Source organism: Oncorhynchus nerka, linkage group LG18 (genome assembly GCF_034236695.1).
Source record: "Oncorhynchus nerka isolate Pitt River linkage group LG18, Oner_Uvic_2.0, whole genome shotgun sequence".
Taxonomy (NCBI): domain Eukaryota; kingdom Metazoa; phylum Chordata; class Actinopteri; order Salmoniformes; family Salmonidae; genus Oncorhynchus; species Oncorhynchus nerka.
Window position 1 is genome coordinate 30,362,778 of NC_088413.1, and position 22,494 is coordinate 30,385,271.

Consider the following 22,494-nt stretch of genomic DNA (forward strand, 5'->3'; position numbering starts at 1 on the left):
TGTGTTCCAATGGCATGTTGTGTTAGCTAATTCAAGTTTATTTTAAAAGGCTAATTGATCATTAGAAAACCCTTTAGCATGTTAGCACAGCTGAAAACTGTTTACCTGATTTTAAAGAAGCAATAAAACTGGCCTTCTTTAGACTAGTTGAGTATCTGGAGCATCATCATTTGTGGGTTTGATTACAGGCTCAAAATGTCCAGAAACAAAATACTTTCTTCTGAAACTCGTCAGTCTACTCTTGTTCTGAGAAATGAAGGCTGTTCCATGCGAGAAATTGCCAAGAAACTGAAGATCTCATACAACGCTGTGTACTACTCCCTTCACAGAACAGCGCAAACTGGCTCTAACCAGACTAGAAAGAGGAGTGGGAGGCCCCGGTGCACAACTGAGCAAAAGGACAGAGCGTCTAGTTTGAGAAAGACGCCTCATAAGTCCTCAACTGGCAGCTTCATTAAATAGTACCCGCAAAACACTAGTCTCTATGTCAACAGTGAGGAGGCGACTCCGGGATGCTGGCCTTCTAGGCAGAAAAAGCCATATCTCAGACTGGCCAATAAAAAGAAAAGATTAAGATGGGCAAAATAACACAGTCACTGTACAGAGGGACTCTGCCAAGATGGCCAGCAACATTAACAATGTCTACACTGTATTTCTGATCAATTGTATGTTATTTTAAATGGACAAAAAAATGTGCTTTTCTTTCGAAAACAAACAAGTGACCCCAAACTTTTGAACGGTAGAGTATATCTGGACTTTTAACACCCATATATATATCGATGTGTTCACATTCAAATTGATCTATGCAGAATCCAGATCATTGGAGATTCTGATATTTGTGAACAAAACTTTTCTCTCTTTGGTGTTTTATTTTTGTATTTAATTTGTATGTGTGTGTGCTCTCCCTTTTTGCAGGATCGACCAAAAACTGTGTGGCGAGCAGAGTGGATACCGTCTGAAGGAGGCCAAAGCCATCGTGACGGAGCTCAAGTCTCTCCGCAGGGCCATCAGCTCTGGAGAGAAGGAGAAACAGGACCTCATGCAGGTACGTGTGTGTGTGGGAAATATTTTTGGTCTGTGTGTGGATTCCTATATCTGCTTTTTGAGAGCTCCTGGCAAGGTCGTGTTCATTAGGCACCCAAAAGAAGGAAACCGACTGAAACAGGAAGGGACTGGCTGAACTTATCCGATTTTGAAATGCTAATTTTTCGTTTTCTGTTTTTGGTATGGTGTGCCTTTCAACCCTGAACTTCCCTCTAGAGTCTAGACCCACTCCATGTTCTCCTCTCTCCCATAGTCTCTGGCTAAGCTAAAGGGGAGGTTCCACATAGAACACAACATGGGCCGTTCGGAACCAGACCTCCGGAACCCAGTGGGCTCCAGACAGACGCTTGAAGCCGGCTCCCAGACAGACGTCTCTGGAGAGGTGAGCACCACCTCTCATTCTCTCCTCTCTTTCACTCTCTCTCACTTTCTCTCCCCTTATTCTCTCCAAGTCTTATCTTACTCTCACTCAACAATTTGTCACCCCCCCCCCTCCATCTTTCTCTCCTCTCCTTTTCTCGCTTTCTCTACTCTCTCTCTCCCATGTCCCTCCTTTGTCTTAATAAAATGCCTGTGTGTTGCTGAGAGGAATGTCCCCGCCCCCTGTCTGTGGGCCTTCCCTAGTGGGACTGGATTCCTCTGCACAGACACACACACACGCACACACACACACACACACACAGGATTCCTCTGGTTCCTCAGAGCAGATGATAGCTGCCAGGGGCCCAGCCAGGCAGACTGGGCTCAGGGTTAGAGGTAGAGAGGCAAAGCTGCTTACTACACTGGGGATTTTCTCCCTCCCTACACACACACACACACACACACACACACACACACACACACACACAGTGAGACCTTCACCAATGGAATGCTAAATGGAGGGAGGGCAGAACGAGGGATGGAGATGTGGAGGTCTCTCTAATGATATTAAACCCAGTCACTTGAACTTGAAGCAGGTACATGTGATGTTTTTTGTTCTCTCTCTATCTCGCTCGTTCTCCCTCCGTTTCTCAGGCTGGTTTGAGGAGCAGGTCATCCTTGGCTGAGAAGGTTAGACTTAGTCTCCAATATGAAGAGGCCAAAAGAAGGTAATCTCTCCTTTTTTTTTTTTACTGCAGACATTCCTTATGTTAATATGCATATCACCTGACCACAGAACTCCAACAGTAAACTCAACTCAATAGAGATGGATAGAGGGCGTACTAACCAGAAAGCCTGTTTTAGCATGGGCCTTAGATCACGTTAGCATGGGCCATCGGTCACGTTAGCATGGGCCTTAGATCACGTTAACATGGGCCTTAGGTCACGTTAGCATGGGCCTTAGGTCACGTTAGCATGGGCCTTAGGTCACGTTAACATGGGCCTTAGGTCACGTCAGCATGGGCCTTAGGTCACGTCAGCATGGGCCTTAGGTCACGTCAGCATGGGCCTTAGAGCCCATCTGATCTGACTTCAGATCAGAGCAATTAAGGGTCCATGTCCAGCCATTAAATGGTTATGCATTATGAGTCACAGGCTGTGACCTGGACTGTCAGTTTCACACATTAGCGATGTGATCTGTGACCACCGTGGGCAGTTTTAGGCTCAGTGAATAAAAGGCAGGTAAACCCCTCCCCTTATGGACGGTAATCCCTGACATTTGGGCTTTGAAATGTTTTTCTAATCCACCGGTAGAGAACAGGTGTTTCTAACAGAGAGCCGGCGGTAGAGTGTGGCAGCATGACAACTCCCCTGTTACCCCTCCTCCTTTCGTAGATGTGGGCTTGCTGCTGGCTTTAGACCCCTAGGAGTGTGTGCCAGGAGAAAGGAGTTCAAGACAAGCATTTTCACTGCGTTCCCTTATGAGCGCGTGTGTGTTTTTATATAGGGGTTCAAATAGACTACATGGCCAAAAGTATGTGGACACATTCTCGAAAAATCGTGGGCATTACTATAGAGTTGGTTCCCCCTTTGCTGCTATAACAGCCTCCACTCTTCTGGGAAGGCTTTCCACTAGATGTTGGAACATTGCTGCGGGGACTTGCTTCCATTCAGCCACAAGAGCATTAGTGAGGTCGGGCACTGATGTTGGGCGATTAGGCCTGGCTCACAGTCGGCGTTCCAATTCATCCCAAAGGTGTTCGATGGGGTTGAGGTCAGGGCTTTGTGCAGGCCACTCAAGTTGTCTATGGAGCTTGCATGGCTGTGTACTCGATTTTATACACTTTGGCTGAAATAGACAAATCCACTCATTTGAAGGGGTGTCCACATACTTTTGGTGTATATAGCATCACTACCTTCTGTTTCTCTCCTTCCTCCCATAGTATGGCCAACGTGCAGGTGGAGCTGGCCAAGCTGGAGAGCGAGGCGTGGCCGGGGGCGGTGGACGTGGAGCGGGAACGTCTCCTCCTGGTCTCTGAGAAGGAAGAGCTCCTCAAGGAGCTGCAGTTCGTGTCGCCACGGCGACGCACCCCGCAGGACCTCCAACGTCTGGAGGCCCAGAGGCTCCAGCTGGAGCAGGACCTGCAGGCCGTCAGGAACACCCCCAGCCACGCCCTGGCCCAGAGGTGAGACCCACAATCTCCGGCACCTTCCCTTTAAAAACCCGGTAGTTGCCTCGCAGCTAGTCGTAGCCGTGCAGTTCCAGACGTTTAGACAGAGGGAAGTCTAAAAAGTCCCCCGGACGGAGGCGATACGTGAGGTTGTGTGTATGTCGTGTTTGTGTGAGTTCCTCGTTGACGTCCAACAGATAACAAACTAATTGATTTGCCCGCCCACAAGGTTTACGGCCTTTTGTTTACCTAATGAACGACGCCAACGTTCCAAAGGGTAAACACTGTAAGGTGCCTTTAATTACCGTTCATTAGCATACCAATTGTTACTCACCCACACACTGAACACACACACACACACTGTGTGGTAATTGTCTTGTTTTGGAAGCAGAATGTGTCGCTGCAACATCGCGTCACATTAGACGGCAGAGCGACAGCCGTAATTGGAAACATGGCGCTTGTATGGGTTGTAATTGTAATTACATATTGTCACACACACACACACACCCTACATTTGAAGAAGCCCTATAATTGTGTCTTGAGCTAATTAGGCTCTGTGTAATTGCTCGATCAATGAAGACAGTAATTAAGGTTAGTGTTCTTGAAGCTTAGTTAGCAGAACAGAGGGGATTCCTACCAGAGGGAAGGGGGCATGTTGTCTATTTAGTATTTATTAGACCAAGAAGTCTCATTGAGGTCAGAAGAACACTTTCCCAAAGGAAAGTGTTCTGTGTTCTGTCCCAGACACGGATATGTGTTCTGTCCCAGACACGGATATGTGTTCTGTCCCAGACACGGATATGTGTTCTGTCCCAGACACGGATATGTGTTCTGTCCCAGGCATGTTGTACCAGTAATGATTTGTCTCTCTAGGTTGAAGGTGCAGGAGAGGAGACGAGTCCTGGTGCAGAGACTGGAGGAATCAACCAGACTGACCACACTGCTCCACTCTCAGCTCAAGAGGTTTGTGTGTGTGTGCCTGTGTATCCGTGCACTTCAAGCTTGTATACCTATACACAAACACACTCTTGCGCTAAGGCTGCGGTTACACAGGCAGCCCAATTCTGATATTTTTTCACTAATTGATCTTTTGACCAATCATATCAGCTCTGAAAAATATCTGATTTGAAAAGATCTGATGTGATTGGTCCAAAGACCATTTAGTGTCAAAAAAAGATCAGAATTGGGCTTCCTGTCTAAACTCAGCCAAAGTGTTCCTCCAATACACATACATACAGCTGCAGTAAGTAAAACGTTGCTGGCTGAGGTGCTTGTTCATGGTGCGTGTTGGCTGTGTGTGTCATGTGTGTTCTCTCCCTTACAGTTTGTCAGCCAGTACCCTGTCCGTCTCATCAGGCAGCAGCCTGGGTTCTCTGGCCTCCAGCCGTGGCTCCCTCAACGCATCCTCCTCCCGCGGCTCCCTCAACTCCCTCTCCTCCGGAGACCTCTACTACACCCCCGCAGAACCCCCCTCTCCCCTGGACCTGGACTACCAGTGTAAACTGGACCTGCTCCTCCAGGAGCCCTTGACCCCCTCTGGGATAACCTACAGGCGGGGAGACCCCCCAGGAATTATCACCACCATCCACGAACACGAGGTGGAGAACCCACACCCACACAACACGCCGCTTCACACACACGCCGTGGGAACCGGTACCACCGACCTGGTCCCATCAGCGCCGCTGGTTGCGGTGTCCTCGAAGCCGGCCGAGCCGTCCAAGTCGGTGACGTCGCTTTCCTCGAGGTCGTCGTTGTCTTCTCTCTCGCCGCCGGGCTCGCCGCTAGTGCTGGAGGGGGTTGGTGCGTTCCCGTCGGCGGGCCCACAGGACTTTGGGGACTGCGACGTCAGTCTGGTGGTGGCGGACTTTGGCGGTCTCAGCCTGGGATTCTACGACGGCCAGGGAATGGGGATGTTTGAGGCGGAGACGGGGGAGGGGGGGAGGGAAGGGAGAGGGGCACTGGCTACCCTCAGAGAGAGTATCACAGGTGAGACGTTTGCTCTGTTCAAATTCTTCTTTTTTTTTTGTGAACAATGGTTCATTTATTGGGTCACAAGGGCAATATAATCATATTACACCCATAATATATATTTATTTGAATCAAATTAGAATAAACAACCTGTACTACACTAGAATATTCACAGTCATTTGCTGATACAACACACACCTACATCATATCCAACAGTTTAGAGATTTCTGAGGCGGCTACTTTCTTTGTTTCCAGAGAGCTAGGACGGGCTTTATTCATACGGGAAATGATTCCTTCCTTCCTTCCTCCCTTCATTGGAATTTACCACTGATTAGAAATGCCTTGCGCTGCATGGCGCAACGCTGCCACCTAGCAGCTCAAAATGGAGCTGCACTGAAACAGTCCTCCACTTCCCCTGAACAGCACACATTTGTATTGTAGCCCCGAACCAATACTCTGCAGTCAACTCAAGGGCTTGATGATTAGTCGACAAGTTGCGTCAGGTGTGCTTGTCCAGAGTTCCAGCTAAAAGGTGTACTGGTGGAGGGACTGGATGTGTCTCGTAGATATACCAAAACACTTTTCTGGATTAATTAACTTTTCTCGAGTACTTTGCAAGCAGAGCAGCAGCCCCCCTCCCGGCATATCAACTGTGGTGTCTTATTTCAGTTGTACTTCATGTCTTCGTCTGTGTTGTTGTCAGACGTGGACCTCCAGAGGCCGGGGGAGGACAGGCCCACCTGTGTGTCAGCAGCCGTGTCAGACGAGTCCGTGGCCGGGGACAGTGGGGTGTACGAGGCCTCTAATGTCAAACGGTGGGTCACACTCACTTCCCGCTCTTTCCATTATTTCGATCGATTGGTCGCACACTGTCTCTCGCACTTCAATACTCTCCATCCCTCCCTTCCCCCGTGCCTTTCATTTTCAACCTCTGCCCCCTTCGTTCTCAACCTCTTCCCCTCTCTCCATCCCTCTCTCATTTATCTTGCGGTACTGCTGTTCCCAATAGTGTTGGTCCACTCAAAGGGTCACAATGGGTTTTTTAACCTCCTCTTCCTCTCCCCTTCTTCCATTTAACCCAACGCCTGCGATGTTTGGCGCAAGCTGTGATGAGAGAACCACAAGACCTCAATTAAAACGAACCACCAAACTGAAGGCTCCTCAACACACACACACACACACACACACACACACACACACACACACACACAACACACACACACAGCTTCGTCTCACGTGTATCACACAGTCGGAGACAGAGCTGCTTCTGCTCTTTAATGACTGAAAGGAAGAAGCCCTGTCTGTTTGTCAAACGTGAGAGATGTTTGAGATGCTGACACGCAGAGTTCTGTTGACCAGTTGTCTTCCTAATTAGTGCATGGGCTCGGTTGCCCAGTTTGGCTTTTCGTGATTAGACTGGCCTCATTGATGTCTGTTTTTCCCACTAAAACGGCTCCTATGGTTAAACTCTTTCATCATCGCTTGCCCCCTAAAGGAGGGGTTTGATGCTGATCCTTTCAACCAGTGTGGTGTGGACTCGATCTCTCTCAGCTAGCGTTCTCCCTCCTTCTCTCGCTCCTTTTTTCTCTTTCTTTCTTCCTCTGTCACTTGCTTTCTCTCTGCTTGCTCTTTTTCTCTTTCTCTCTTTCATACCCTCTTCTCCTCCTGTCCTCTCTTGCTCTACCCTTGATTTGATTTAAATTAGACGATGAGACAAGGACACCCTTTCTTGCTCTCACTCTGAATCTGAAATGTCTCTCTCCTCTGCTCCCTTTCTCTCTCTCTCTCTCCTCCCTTTCTCTCTCTCTCCTCCCTTTCTCTCTCTCTCCTCCCTTTCTCTCTCTCTCCTCCCTTTCTCTCTCTCTCCTCCCTTTCTCTCTCTCCTCCCTTTCTCTCTCTCTCCTCTGCTCTCTCTCTCTCTCCTCTGCTCTCTCCTCTGCTCTCTCCTCTGCTCTCTCCTCTGCTCTCTCCTCTGCTCTCTCCTCTGCTCTCTCCTCTGCTCTCTCCTCTTCGCTCTCCTCTGCTCCCTCCTGTCTCTCTCGCTCTCCTCTGCTCCCTCCTGTCTCTCTCTCTCTCCTCTGCTCCCTCCTGTCTCTCTCTCTCTCCTCTGCTCCCTCCTGTCTCTCTCTCTCTCCTCCCTGTCTCTCTCTCTCTCCCTTTCTCTCTCTCTCTCCTCCCTTTCTCTCTCCTCTGCTCTCTCTCTCTCTCGCTCTCTCCTCTGCTCTCTCTCTCTCTCTCTGCCCCCTTCTCTCTCTCTCTCTCTCTCCTCTGCCCCCTTCTCTCTCCCTCTCTCTCTCTCTCTCTCCTCTCTGCCCCCTTCTCTGCCCCCTTCTCTCTCTCTCTCCTGCTCCACCTCCGTTCTCTGTTTTATATTCCAGACGTTCTTTTTGATTGGTAATAATAAAAACCTGCTGTGTTAGTAGGTCAATGGAGTCTGATGAACCGGCGGTCTACCTGGAGGACGAGCCTGTCCTTCCTGAGTCTGCCCAGGTCCAGATAGGCCTGAAGTAAGAGTACACACACACACACACACACACACACATTAAGCTACGCAATGTCTATTACTCCATCCTGCCCTGTTGTCGGACAACTGAAAGATAGTGTTGTTGTTTACAGATATGATGCTGCCAACTCCAGTTTTGTCATGGTGATCATGCAGCTGCAAAACCCTGCTGCCCTGTCAGTCCCCTCCACTACCAGAGTGTGAGTTTTCACCCACTCACTCATTCATTTATTAATTCATTCGTATATCCGTCTATGTGTACTAACTAGACTCTGTCAGTGTTGCGTTGACACAGACAGCATCGCAGCATGTTACAGACCATGTTAACTGAGTGCCGCTGTGCTCAGCCTGTCAGTGTTGCGTTGACACATCCATACACGCATCCACACAGACATCCATACACGCATCCACACAGACATCCACACAGACATCCACACAGACATCCACACAGACATCCACACAGACATCCACACAGACATCCACACAGGCATCCACACAGGCATCCACACAGGCATCCACACAGACATCCACACACGCATCCACACACGCATCCACACACGCATCCACACAGACATCCACACACGCATCCACACAGACATCCACACAGGCATCCACACAGGCATCCACACAGGCATCCACACAGGCATCCACACAGGCATCCACACAGACATCCACACGCATCCACACACGCATCCACACACGCATCCACACACGCATCCACACACGCATCCACACACGCACCCACACACGCACCCACACACGCACCCACACAGACATCCACACACGCATCCACACCCACACAGACATCCACACACGCATCCACACCCACACACACACACACACAGACATACACACACACACACACACAGACATCCATACACGCATCCACACAGATCCACACCCACGCATCCATACACACATCCACGCATCCATACACACATCCACATCCATACACACATCCATCCACACATCCACACACACATCCACATCCATACACACATCCATATCCATACACACATCCACACCCACACATCCACACATCCCCATACACACATCCACACGTCCATACACACACAGACATACACACATACAGACATACACACACTTGGCCTTACATCACACAGGTGTGTCTTGTCTACTCTCTGCAGGGGTGGGTGGGCTCTGTCATGTTATTATTTATTGAGACCCCTCGCGGCTTTCTCTCCCACCAGCAGCCCCTTTTCCTGTTTCTTTTATGGCCGACAAAAATTAAAAAGTTAATCCATTCTCTCATGTTCCCAGGCTTGAAAAGACATTTGTGTCCAATCGAACAGCGGGGAAACGCCTTTGAATCCCTCGCTCAATATTCAGCTGGAATATCTCCCCCAAAATATGATGCAACTTAGCAGGGGGTAGCTACGCATTTTAAAAAAAACTGTTTTATTCTTTCTTCAACCAAACTTCCTTCATCTTATTATCATTCAACTCATTTGAGTGAAAATTTGGGCTCCTTTGTAGTTTGTGAAATATGCATATGCAGATGAGTCTGCTGTGTGGGGGTTCGTTTGCGGGTGAGAGGAGAGGAGTCTTGCAGAGGTTTTTTTTTCCAGGAAGTGTTTGAGTCAATGTTAACTGGAGCAGAGAGAGAAATCCTCAAAGATGCTTGGGGCCTCTGGCCGGAAGCTACAGAACAGCAGGCAGAAAGGGAAGAGCACACATCTCAATAACACAACACACCAGAGGTAACCAGCCTTTATCCCAACAGTCCCCAGGCCACGTTCACTTTTCCAACCTACTGCCTCGGTCTCCACATTAACTCTCTGAGTTTAGGAGTATTAGGTTGTTATTGGACGACATGACCTCAACAACATTGAAATGTCATTGAATATATATTTTTTTGTATAACCTCCCCTCCCAACAGATACATCCGGGTGGCGCTCCTCCCGTCTTCCAGTGACATCAGCAGTCTGTTCAGGACCCGCGTGGTGCCCGTGGCGCTGCCAGACAGCGTGACGTTCAACGAGGTGTTCAGGGCGGCCGCGCCGCACGCCGTCCTCCGGCACAAGACGCTCCGCGTGGACGCCTGCACCGTGGGTCTCGGAGGCACCGAGGACTGCCTGGTACGTACACAAACACACTTACCAACAGGCTTTGAGCACCTACCAACACTCGGTTAACTAAATACAGAGCTGATACTGGACCTCCACTGTAGATTTACCGCACAATAACATATTGCTTGCTTATAACAGCGTCAACCGTTACGACTGGGACAGGGTATAGAATGTGACCAAAGATGGGCCGGACGAACTGACAAGACCCTTTCTCCCACACACTCTGTCACTTTCTGTCATTATCTTTCTCCTGGCCCTCTGTCTCTCGCTAGGCTGGAGCCCATGTGAGTCTGGGAGAGCTTCCAGTGAGTGGGGATATGACCCGTGTGTGGTACAACCTTTTGACCAGTGAGAGGACCAGGGAGATAGAAGAGGCCAGCCAGGAGAGACCCGGCCCTGGGCCAGAGCAGCACCCTGCAGGGCCCGTGGACATGGTGAGTCCTCCTCCACCACTTCAGACCACTTGGCTCTGCCTGCCTCAGTCTACATGTTTCTGGATATGCCCACTTCACTCTGATTGGAGATCAGTTCAAATTCACTGCTGCATGCAGGTTATATTATACAGAATATGCATTCTATTCTACTGAGGGGGAAATGACTAGTGGAGGCCTCAATCTCTGCAGGCACCTATAGCTGTATCGACCTCAGATGGCAGCACACGAAAGTCAAATGGAAAGTTGTTTTTGTAATTTTACCCCTCTTTTCGTGATATCCAATTGGTAGTTACGATCTGGTCTCATCGCTGCAACTCCCCAACGGGCTCGGGAGAGGCGACGGTCGAGCCATGCGTCCCCAGAAACAGGACCCGCCAAACCACGCTGCTTCTCAACACATTGCTCGCTTAACACAGCCGCACCAGTGTGTCGGAGGAAACACCGTTCAACTGACGACCCCCCGTGGCCAAAACCTGCCCTAACCCACACGACGCTGGGCAAATTGTGCGCCGACCTAATGGGCTCCTGGTCACGGCTGGCTGTGACACAGCATGGGATCAAACCCCAGGTTTGGTGCCTCGTTCCAATATTGTGTTGTGTGTATGTTGTCAGGATGCGGTGTCGGCCCTGCTGCAGAGGACCTCCAGCGAGTTGGAGGCTGTGGAACAGGAGCTGGCCTTGGAGGAGAAGGAGAGAGTGAGCCAGCTGGACATGGACGGACACCAATGGTACTGAACCACTGTCCCTCACAACCTACTCTTTACTACCATTACAAACACCATTACTTTCAATACACACACACACACACACACACACACACACACACACACACACACACACACACACACCCACCACAGGTGGAGCCAGCTGGACATGGACGGACACCAATGGTACTGACCCACTGTCCCTCAACCTACTCTTTACTACCATTACAAACACCATTACTTTCAACACACACACACACACACACCACAGGTGGAGCCAGCTGGACATGGACGGACACCAATGGTACTGACCCACTGTCCCTCACAACCTACTCTTTACTACCATTACAAACACCATTACTTTCAATACACACACACCACAGGTGGAGCCACCTGGGGATGGACAGAGACCAATGGTACTGACCCGTCCCTCGCAGGTGACACTTTATAACCATTGCAAACACCTTTTGACTTGGTGGGAGGTCTGTCGACGTGACCTTGGGCAGGGCGCTTGGCCCTGGTTGATCCTGCGGGTCGCTCTGGATGGGAGACGGTTAGATGACTGAATTGAATGTAAATGTTGAATGGCTTTACTGCAGGTGGTATGTTTTAATATTCAATTAAACATTTTAAATTATAATTTTTTTAACACCTTCAGGGGACATTTTCCTCTCGCAAAACGACATGTCACTCTTGCTTTCAAGACGTACAACATGGCTACATCAACATTTTACACAAACATAAAAATGTTCTCGCTGTGAGCACACACCGTAACATTTTGAATGGACAGATTGCATTGTAACAATATGGCTGACCCTGACCTCTCCTCTCATGACAGGCTGAGCATGCTGGGAGAGGACAGCGCTCAACTGGTCCTCGGACTGGAGGAGGAAGAAGAGGGGGAGGAGGAGAGGAAAGATTCTGTCATGGCAGAGACAAAGTTTGCTGGCCCTGGGCAGGCGTACAGAGGTGAAGAGCTGGAGGAGGAGTGTCGAGAAGAGCCAACCAGAGAGGAGGAGAGGAGATATAAAGAGAGAATCCCTCAGGCAAATGAAGGACCAACGCTGGTAAGCTGCGTGAGCTCTGACACAAACACACACACCCGGCTGAATGGAGAAATCTGGCCTTGAGAGGTGTGTTTAATGTGGAACCCAGAGCCGTTAGATCTAGACACACACACACCAAAAAGTCCACTTTTATTTGGTGAACCCACATCTCTGTAGCTGTAATATTCTCTAACCTTCTCCAGGTGGATGCAGAGACGAACACAGAGATGTGTGGTATGGCGGTGAGGCCTAAAGACAGACCCAGCCTGGGACCAGGACCACGCAGCGCTCAGAGAGGCTTCGTACGGAACAGTATGATCATGAGGTCTCAAACCTTCTCCCCTGGGGAGCGCAACCAGTACATCTGCAGGGTGAGTGGGTTGTATACACACACACACACACACACACACTCCAATCCCAGACCAAACTACCACAGAGCTTTCCCAGATTTAACACCAGTGGATGTTCCTATTCTCCATTCTTCCCTCTCTTCCCCCTCTTTCTTCTCTCTTCCCCCTCTCTTCTCCCTCTCTTCCCCCTCTCTTTCTTCTCTCTTCCCCCTCTCTTCCATATCTCTTCCCCCTCTCTTCCATCTCTCTTTCTTCTTACAGTTGAACCGGAGCGATAGCGACAGCTCCACATTATCCAAAAAGTGCCCGTTTGTCCGGAACACCTCGGAGAGACGCAGCCTAAGGGTTAAGAGGGTGAGTTTAACATGTGTCCTCTCTTTATCTTGCATTCGCTTTCAGTTAACTTCATGGTGGTGATTTGGCCAATAAAGGGGGACATTTACATCAGGCAAAGGAGCACCAGATCGTTGCAATAAGTAGCATGAAACTCATCATAATCTGAAGAGCAATGTTGAGAATGTTCTTCAACAATGTGCAGTATATTCCAGTCCAATGTCTTACAGAATATGTCAGCCGATACTGGATAAATGGTCTCGTCCCGCTTCATAACTGGGTTGATGGTCTGCTGCTACTCTGTGCTGTACTCCACTCAATACTTATTTGGGGTTTAACTACACTGCTTGTAATGACTATATACTGTCTTCTTATAATACCACCTAGTAGGATTTTTCATTTTTTGTATTTATGAGTTAAGTTTTGTTATGTCCTCTAGATATGCCATTCCATTCAACACTACAATGAATGTCAATGTATCTTTGTCTTGTTTATTTTTTGGGGAAAATAATAAAAGTATTATAAAAAAATAAAAATAAACAATGTGCAGTATAAGGAACCAAATATTTCTGCATCGCTCTTTCATTCTCTCTCCCTCCTTCAAGACCCTGTGCCAACCGGTGGTGGTGCGGAGGCGTGGCGGAGCCGGAGAGACAAACACCCGGACCTCCCTGGACTTGGAGCTGGCCCTCCAGGCTTCGCGAACGCGTCAGAGCCGTCTGAACGACGAGCTCCAGGCCCTGAGGGACCTGAGGGCCCACCTGGAGGCCCTGAAGGCCCGGGGAGAGACGGCGCTGCCTGGGTCCGTTCTGCACGACCACCGGTTTCACAGGCTGCTGGAGCAGGCCGAGAGACAGGCACGTGGCTGGATAGACGTGTGATAGATACAGTATGCACATGCATACACACAGCTCATTTCCAGCTGTGAGATGATTAGACCACTCGACATCACAATGTTTTGCAATGGTCTGAATGGCACTCGGGATCTGATGGCTTGTGTAAGGATACCTTATGCCCCTCCAGCCACTCTACCATGATGCCATCAGCCACTCTACCATGATGCCATCAGCCACTCTCACTAATAGCAGCTAACGGCAGTTAATGCCAGGCCTCTGGCCCCAGGTTCTCTCTCAGGCTTGATTAGGCACTGAAGAGACTTAATGGCTGTATAATCTGGTGCCGTTCGCTTCCACCTGAAGTGACCCTTTTAAAAAATAAATAAAGCGTTGCCCAGGTCGCAACTTGATGAGTAAGATTTTGCATAAAGAATGAAACCATTCATTTGCAGAGTCCACATCAGTCGGAAGACACAGTATCCTGCATTTCAGAGCAACTGAAGTGAAATACTTTGTTGCGCTCACTTTTATGGAATTTTCTCTCCAGTCTATCAGTCTCTCTCCTTCAATGAACGCTTTCTCTTCTCTCCCTCCGTCCCAGGCGGAGCAGTCTAAGGAGCAGCAGCGTCAGGAGCAGCGGGCTGAGAAGCTGATGAGGAGGGCCTCCAAAGACGTGTGTCGGCTGAGAGAGCAGAGCCAGAAGGTCCCCCTGCAGGTCCAGTCTTTCAGGTGACACATCCCTCCGTCCAGCCCTTATGCCTTTATGGACAACTATTTGACCATAGTGTTTGAACTGTTTTTTTTGTATCTTGTCTCGCCATCTTGGGTAACTGATCCTACTGATCATATAAGCCCCATTTATACCTTCCTTTGTCCTGTTCTTATCCCGATCGTGACCCGATCTCGTTTACACTTCTAAGATCTGATCCCAGTACGTCTTTTAATCGTCTACACCTGTCAAAAAAAAAATGTGGGCACAATCAGAATGTGAACAAGATCATGTTAGAACTAGGTATAAACAGGCTATAGTCTCTGAACTTGTTATGCTCCTCCTGATAGGCCTTGATGGTCAGGTTACTGTAAAAGCACTTTGTGAACAACTGCTGGTGTAAAAAGGGTTTTATAAATACATTACCTTGATTGATAGCCATTTCTTCTCTCTGCAGGGAGAAGATGGCCTACTTCACACGCGCTAAGATCAATATACCATCCCTACCGGCTGACGATGTATGATTACATTGTAACACAATGAAGTATTTTTCAAACTTTCTATAGCAGAGTATTTTAATAGTGTAGTTACTTTGAATGAAAACAATCAAATAGTTTGTACACTATAGTTTATGCATTTGTATAATAAGTTGTAATTGAATGTCTTGAAGAAAAAAAGAAACTAAGTAATGGCTTTCTTGTATCAGGAGAAAACCCAAAATAGAGTTGTTTTGGTACTTGTATTCTGCTTGTGATTTTTTTGTACAGTTTTATAAGGTGTGTTGGAGAGGTGTGTGTGTGTGTGTGTGGGAGGAGAGTGTTTGTCGCCCTCTGGTGTCCTGTGGTGGAACTGCACCACAGGGCAGGGTGCGGGGTTGATTGAGCGAGTCTCAGTCCCAAATCAACCCCGATCCCCTACACACTTATGGAGATCTAACAGGATTGGGTAGGTGTAAGTTATATGGTAATAACGACACTGCCTTCTGCTAGTCTAGATGGCATGTTCACTATATTTCTTCCATGTATCCAATCTTCTCTGATCTCCATAGGTGGGTAGGGGCTATGGGTTGATTTGTTATTGGGCATCAGTGTTAGCTAAGTGTGCGTATGTGAGAGAGAGAGAAGGCGACCTACTACAGTATATCATATATAATGTCTTCTGTCCAAAGCTGGTGCTCTGCTATTTTTTTCTCTCTCATTCAGAACAAAACAAACATAAACCTTGTGAATGTAATGTAACCGCTTTTCCACTTCTATCTATCTCTGAGATACTGCACTGATAGTGTTCTGTGGCTTCATGCTTTTTCACACCGACCCACCGCAACGCTAATTATTACTGCGTTCGCTGGGCTCTAGTCTCAATTTTATAGTTCAATGTTTTCAGTTACTAGCCTGGTCCAGGATATGTTTTTGCACAAACTGATCTGGGACCAGGCTATTTTGTAAGATTGGTTTTCCTTTCCCACCTGTTTCCCAACGGTTGAAGTATTTATTCAAAGGATGAACATAAAAACCTCTGTGTTAATGCCTTTTGTTACAGATTGGTTCTCTGGACTAGAGAAAAGACAATGCAGGAAACATACTGGACCCAAATCATGTAATTTACAGCCTTCCAGTGTTTAAGGGTTCGAAATAGCACCCTATTCTCTATGTGGTCCACTACTTTTGGTCAAAAGCACAGAGCCCTATGGGCCCTGGTCAAAAGCACAGAGCCCTATGGGCCCTGGTCAAAAGCACAGAGCCCTATGGGCCCTGGTCAAAAGCACAGAGCCCTATGGGCCCTGGTCAAAAGCACAGAGCCCTATGGGCCCTGGTCAAAAGCAATGGGCTATATAGAAAACAGGGTGGGATTTCAGACAAAGTCAAATCAATACTTTTTTTTGTATTTTATCATAGACATGAAAGCTATAATATTCAGTATACATCAGTTTCTTTGTATAATAATGTGTTGTTGTACTCCAGTAATTCATTATATTTATTATTTCTCCAAGGAGTCTCCTGCTCTATTTTTCTAAATCATAGGACAACGATTGACCTTTGTGGTTTCTTTCTCTTTATTTTGTATCTAATGTTTTGTTTGTGTGTCTGTAAACAGGAGAACAAACAGTATTGTTTTTACTTTGCCTTTTTAACAGCTAATAGCTAAGGAACAACAAGGCTGGTATTCAAAGCACTTCTCAGAGTAGGAGTGCTGATCTAGGTTCAGTTTAGACTTTTAGATCATAATGAATAAGAAGGGGGACCTGATTCTAGGTCAGCACCCTTACTCTGAAATGCTTGAATAGGAGCCAACATCTGATTGAACTGTGAGCATAAACAGTATCTGTGGTATCGTACTTAGTTTGCATAGCTACACCTGGACTCGACATATATATGGCACTTCCAATCAAATGTGTTCACGTCCGTTTAGTTTACCAATACAATGTTGCCTCACAATATCAACCAGGAAGATAAACATGGATTTGTATTGTGGGTAGGTGGAAAAGTTTGGACTTTATTTTTCCTGTGTATTTATTTTTTGTGTTTGTATTATTTATGTTTTGGTTCTGTACAGACATGCCCCCCTCCGAACCTTTTTAATTAGCAACGTATGGATGGTTCAAATGTTAACTCACTGTTTCTCCGCTGATGATCAGCTAGTTTAGAGACACACACTGATATCAAATATGTTTTATACAACTGACCTACAGTGCCTTCAGAAAGAATTCACACCCCTGGACTTTTTCCACATTTGATTGTGTTACAGCCTGATTTTAAAATTGATTAAATATATTGTTTTTCACTGGCCTACACGCAATACCCCATAATGTCAAAGTGGAATTATGTTTTTCGATTTATTTTTTACAAATTAATTAAAGATGAAAAGCTGATATGTCTTGAGTCAATAAGTATTCAACCCCTTTTGTTATGGCCTAAATAAGTTCAGGAAGTATGTGCTTAATAAATCACAAGTTGCATGGACTCACTTTGTTTGCAATAATAGTATTTAACATGATTGTTGAATGACTACCTAATCTCTGTACCCCACACATACAATTATCTGTAAGGTCCCTCAGTCGAGCAGTGATTTTCAAACATCGATTCAACCAGAGACCTGGGAGGTTTTCCAATGCCTCACAAAGAAGGGCACCTATTGGTAGATGGTTACAACAACAAAAAGCAGACATTGAATATCCCTTTGAGCAAGGTGCAGTTATTAATTACCCTTTTGATGGTCTATCAATACACCCAGTCACAACAAAGATACTGGCGTCTTGCCTAACTTGGTTGCCGGAGAGGAAGGAAACTGCACAAGGATTTCACCATGAGGCCATTGGTGACTTTAAAAAAGTTAAGAGTTTAATGGATGTGAAAGGACAACAATACTAACCTAATTGACATAATGAAAAGAAGGAAGCCGGGAGGATGGCTCATGATGGCTTTTTTTTAAACCTTTATTTAACTAGGCAAGTCAGTTAAGAACAAATTCTTATTTTCAATGACAGTCTAGGAAAAGTGGGTTAAGTGCCTTGTTCAGGGGCGGAACAACAGATTTTTACCTTGTCAGCTCGGGGATTCGATCTGCCGCCCCAAATAAAATAATAGCTCGAATGGAGCGGTATCAACCACATGGAAACCAAATATCTGATGTGTTTGATGCCATTCCAGCCAATATTGTGAACCTTCCTCCCTCCCCTCGGCAGCCTCCACTGCTGTACAGAATACAAATATTCCAAAACATGCAGCCTGTTTCTAACAGGGCACTAAAGTATTATCTAAAACACATCTCCCAGTGTCTGGTGGAAAGCAGACAACCAGTTTTTCTTCTATTTTGCCTCTGCTTAGCTCAATTCTGTTTTTGTTTTTTTATCCTGAAAAACATACCAGTCCTTAACGATTACAAGCATACCCATAACATGATGCAGCTCGAAAATATGGAGTGTGGTACTCAGTAATGTGTTAATTGGATTTTCCCCAAACGTAACACTTTGACAATGTATTATATTGATAACTGAAACAAACAACCTTGTCAGAGTATTTTTGATTTCACATTTATCAAGTACATATTTGGTATTAATTCCAATCATATGAACATTGGGCTTATCACATCCAATTTTGAAGAACCCATAGAGCAAGACTAAATGGACAAAAAATGAAAGTAATCTGGATAAAAACATCTCCATTAGCCTGGCCTAAAAGTACATCACATGACTATAATCCTCTCTTCCATCATTAGCCACCTAGATATGTACGCTAGAGGGCGCCACGGAGCGATTAACGTAATAGCACTGTCGTGCTTGTTCGTGATTGGCTCATTCCTGCTCAAAACAGATGACGTTACACCCGGAAGTTGTGGTTTCATCAGTCGAGTACATTTATATATTTTTCCTTCCCAGGATATTGTTCAAATTAGCATTTACAACTGACTACACACCACGACGCCTGAAGGATTTGGTGGAAGAATATCAACGATGAAGGGATTGCTTCAAATCGTTTTGCTTTTCCTCTCTGTAGCTCACATCAGAAGTTGGAATGAAGGCCAGTGTTTATTTCCGCATAATAGCTATTCACTTTCTAGAATCTAGTTCTCTTTCTTGCAAAACGTTTAGGCCACAAAATTATATCTAAAATATCTATGGTTCTTGCTCGTTGTACCAATTTCAGAAATGGCTAGCTAAGCAGGTGGATATTAGTTTTCATGATAAAAAATAGCTGCGGGTCTTTTGATTTTGTGCCGTAAAGATCAAAGATCCAGAATGCATACAAGGGAGGCTCAGGCAACATTATATTATGCACATATTCCACACATAACTAAGTTGTTGAAGGTTGCCAATTTGCCATACGTTTTTCATCAGCCTATTTGCTTAGCCTTATACTGCCTGGAATGGAGAATAATGATTCCTCTCTATACAGCTCCAGGTAGTGTTTTGCTCCGAGACGTGCAGGTACTCACCCTGTACAAGGGCAAGTACACCACTGCCAGACGCAGTAGTGCTGTACCTCAGCTGCAGTGTGTTGGAGGCTCAGCCGGCTGTGGATCCTTCCTTCCTGAAGTGGTTCAATGCAAAAACAAAGGCTGGGACGGAGTCGACGCGCAGGTAAGACTGAACACTTGCAGATAGAGGAAAAGGGTGTAGCACATTAGGCCTGCTCCCAGATCTAGCCCAATTACTGTTGGCAAGATGGCACAGATCCTTGTTTCACTTTCAGTGGGAGTGCAAAACAGACATGGACAACGCCTACAAATTTGGTCGGATAGAGGTCAGCTGTGAGGGATTCAGCCATCCAGATGACGCCTACATACTGAAGGGCTCGTGTGGACTGGAGTACTCACTGGAGCTGACTGAGGAAGGCAAGAGGAGGCACAAGGGGGGCTCACATGGCTCAACAGGTGGGTTGTTAGTACACAGCGTTGTGAAATGTTTCACAACGTTATGGGACGGAAAACGATAACGATTGTCTTATTGGATAAGTTCCCTCCCTGTTTCTGTACGTTTTCTTCTGTTTGATACCATTGAACAAAACCATGATTTCTCAGGTGGCTTCAGTGACTTCGCTTCCAGCTTCTTCAAGGGTTCTTCAGACAACAACAACCAGCATCACCATAGCAACAACAGACAACAGAGTTCAACAGGGGAAGGAAATTCCAGTGGGTTAGTGGTAGTCGCTCTGCTCTTGTTTCTGGCCTATGGTGTGTACAAGCTTTTCCTGAGTGGACCCACGAATCTAGGACAAGACGGGCAGTTCCCTGATAACGGCTCCAATACCCACAATCCCCATGGGCCACCACCTCCTGGATTCAAGCCAGACTTCACAGGTAGGCTAAAGTTTATACACCTACGCCGTCTGCTTACACACCCTTGCTTTTATTTATGGTTCAGGTATGTAGCCTGGTCCTAGATCAGTTTGTGCTGTATTGGCATGACCATAGGAGTTGGCAAGATGGCACAAACTGATCTGGGACCAGGCTGTCACCGATCATAAATGGTATCTTTCTCTATCCTAGGTTCCTCTTCAGGTTACCCAGGTGCTTCCGGGTTCCCCGGTGCTTCTGGGTTCCCCGGTTCTGCCGGAGGATATGCTGGTTCTGCTGGCTACGGTGCCAACCCTGGGTACGGGTTCCGCAGTGACTACAGTGGACAGCAGCAGCAGCACTTTGCAGGGGCCCGTGCTGCTAGAGGAACTGGGAATGGATTCTGGACTGGGATGGGGACTGGAGGAGTCCTCGGTTATCTGTTTGGGAGCCAAAGGTCAGTGGTGTAATCCAGTATTTCTGAACTCCAGTCCTCCCAACAGCATACATTTATGTTGTAGCCCTGGACAGACGCAACTCATTGAGGGCTTGATGATTAGTTAACAAGTTGAATCAGGTGTGCTTGTCTGGGGCTACAAAAAATGCGTGCTGTTTGGGGCACTCGACTGGAGTTGGGAAACACTGTGCATATCTTTTGGTTTGGCATGATACGGTGTCATTGACCCATCTTGGGGAAGGATTGGTTATACAGGGATGGGCAGGTAGTGTCGGCTTAGAGAAAGGGTAGGACATTTTATTATTTTATTTAACTAGGTAAGTCAGTTTAAGAACAAATTCTTATTTACATTGTCGGCCAAACCCGGACGACGCTGGGCCAATTGTGCGCTGCCCTATGGGACTCACAATTACAGCCGGATGTGATGCAGCGTGGATTCGAACCAGGGACTGCAGTGACGCCCCTTGCACTGAGATGCACTGCCTTAGACCGCTGTGCCACTCGGGAGCCCAACATGACAATCACTAGACATTTTTTTTTTTTTATTAAAAAAACAAACATTTTTACTCAGATTTTCAGCTAAAGTTGTTGGTTGTGTTTTTTTTCCATGTCCCTGTTTATTGTAGAAGCCAGACGCCGTACACAAACACCCACTCGAACTACTCTGCACCCAGATCACCACCGACCCCAGCCCCTAGTACCGGAACACGCGCTGCTTCAGGTACTGCTGCCCAACTACTATAACTAATGTAGCCAGAGCATCTATGTACGTACTTACTGATGTGTGTTTTTATAAACTGTCAAATCAGTCAAGTCATCTTGATAAATTGTGTATAGCTGTAAAATCATAGACATCTAAAATATAAATGTTTGTGTGGATACAGTACAACATATGTTTGTATGACTCCTTCATTAAGTTATTCTCAGTTCCACACAGTTACTCTGTCCCACGTCCTGCCTCTACGGGAGTTTTTCTTAGGGTGGCTTTCTGATTCCTTTTTTTGTCAGGCTTTGGAGGGACCAAGAGAAGATAGATGTCGAAGATGGGCAGGAGGCCATTGGCAGCTTTCCATGATGCCAGAAGAAAGCCAAGTGATGTCATCAGGGATCTGGGACAAGCATATGGTGGTCTGTACTTAATTTGATAGGGTTGCTGTGGAATTGTCAATATTACAATGATTGATATTTAAAAGATGAACGACTCAAGAAGTCTTAAATGTTCCGTGTCTGCGGGATAGGAATGTATAATCGACTAACAGTTGATCCATCTTACCTGTATGGCCACCCGTGTCCTGAAACTGCAAATGTTTCAATGGTTTTAAACTTGTTTTGAATTTAACACATATATTTCCTTGATGCTTAGTTGATAAGGTCATTTCTAAAATTCCTTCAGAAGGAATGATGTATAAATGTTTTTCTGGTTTGTTTATCAGACTGCTGTGAATATGTTCTTCAATGGCAGTGTTGATACGAGTACAGTCACGTGTTACTGTTTTAAATTGTAGGACGACCTCTGCGGTTGGCAGCTGGTCGTATGTATAAGGCTTTTCTTTCTTGTATTAAAAACAAACAAAACATGTTTACTGTAGAAATTATTTTGATAATGTATTGATATTGAGGATTGTGTTTGATCATGTTCTCTTATTCATGACGATTTTAGAAGTTTCGGACATTAATATCCCTCTGCACAATTTAGATGAAAGCTAAATGTGAGTTG

At 46.6% G+C, this 22,494-nt stretch overlaps 2 protein-coding genes across 3 annotated transcripts in view; both read left to right on the forward strand.

Moving 5' to 3' along the window:
* LOC115145626 (protein WWC2-like) overlaps positions 1-17,417 on the forward strand; it is a 36,499-nt gene extending 19,082 nt beyond the window's left edge. The window contains exons 7-24 of one of the 2 annotated variants that reach the window (XM_065003933.1): positions 916-1,045; positions 1,298-1,426; positions 2,059-2,132; positions 3,348-3,590; positions 4,449-4,538; positions 4,900-5,561; positions 6,247-6,358; positions 7,964-8,050; positions 8,160-8,246; positions 9,947-10,145; positions 10,409-10,570; positions 11,183-11,298; positions 12,113-12,341; positions 12,524-12,691; positions 12,932-13,024; positions 13,609-13,860; positions 14,441-14,568; positions 15,006-17,417. In XM_065003933.1, the coding sequence (XP_064860005.1) occupies positions 916-1,045; positions 1,298-1,426; positions 2,059-2,132; positions 3,348-3,590; positions 4,449-4,538; positions 4,900-5,561; positions 6,247-6,358; positions 7,964-8,050; positions 8,160-8,246; positions 9,947-10,145; positions 10,409-10,570; positions 11,183-11,298; positions 12,113-12,341; positions 12,524-12,691; positions 12,932-13,024; positions 13,609-13,860; positions 14,441-14,568; positions 15,006-15,072 (3,028 nt within the window). In that variant the 3' untranslated portion in view covers positions 15,073-17,417. The remainder of the gene's footprint in view (positions 1-915; positions 1,046-1,297; positions 1,427-2,058; positions 2,133-3,347; positions 3,591-4,448; positions 4,539-4,899; positions 5,562-6,246; positions 6,359-7,963; positions 8,051-8,159; positions 8,247-9,946; positions 10,146-10,408; positions 10,571-11,182; positions 11,299-12,112; positions 12,342-12,523; positions 12,692-12,931; positions 13,025-13,608; positions 13,861-14,440; positions 14,569-15,005) is intronic. The other variant, XM_029687138.2, reaches the window with a different exon arrangement.
* Positions 17,418-18,852: 1,435 nt separating this feature from the next.
* On the forward strand, positions 18,853-22,356 carry saraf (store-operated calcium entry-associated regulatory factor). The gene is made up of 7 exons (XM_029687139.2): positions 18,853-19,065; positions 19,441-19,625; positions 19,738-19,918; positions 20,066-20,344; positions 20,534-20,777; positions 21,404-21,498; positions 21,786-22,356. The coding sequence occupies exons 1-7, from the start codon at positions 18,999-19,001 to the stop codon at positions 21,809-21,811; spliced, it is 1,077 nt and encodes a 358-aa protein (XP_029542999.1). The 5' UTR covers positions 18,853-18,998; the 3' UTR covers positions 21,812-22,356.
* Positions 22,357-22,494: the final 138 nt, after the last annotated feature.

Bases quoted from the DNA above. Each gene is read 5' to 3' on its own strand.
- saraf (XM_029687139.2), top strand. From the start codon at position 18,999: ATGAAGGGATTGCTTCAAATCGTTTTGCTTTTCCTCTCTGTAGCTCAC. The intron at 19,919-20,065 runs GTGGGTTGTTAG...ATGATTTCTCAG, and splicing joins GGGCTCACATGGCTCAACAG to GTGGCTTCAGTGACTTCGCT. The intron at 20,345-20,533 runs GTAGGCTAAAGT...TCTCTATCCTAG, and splicing joins ATTCAAGCCAGACTTCACAG to GTTCCTCTTCAGGTTACCCA.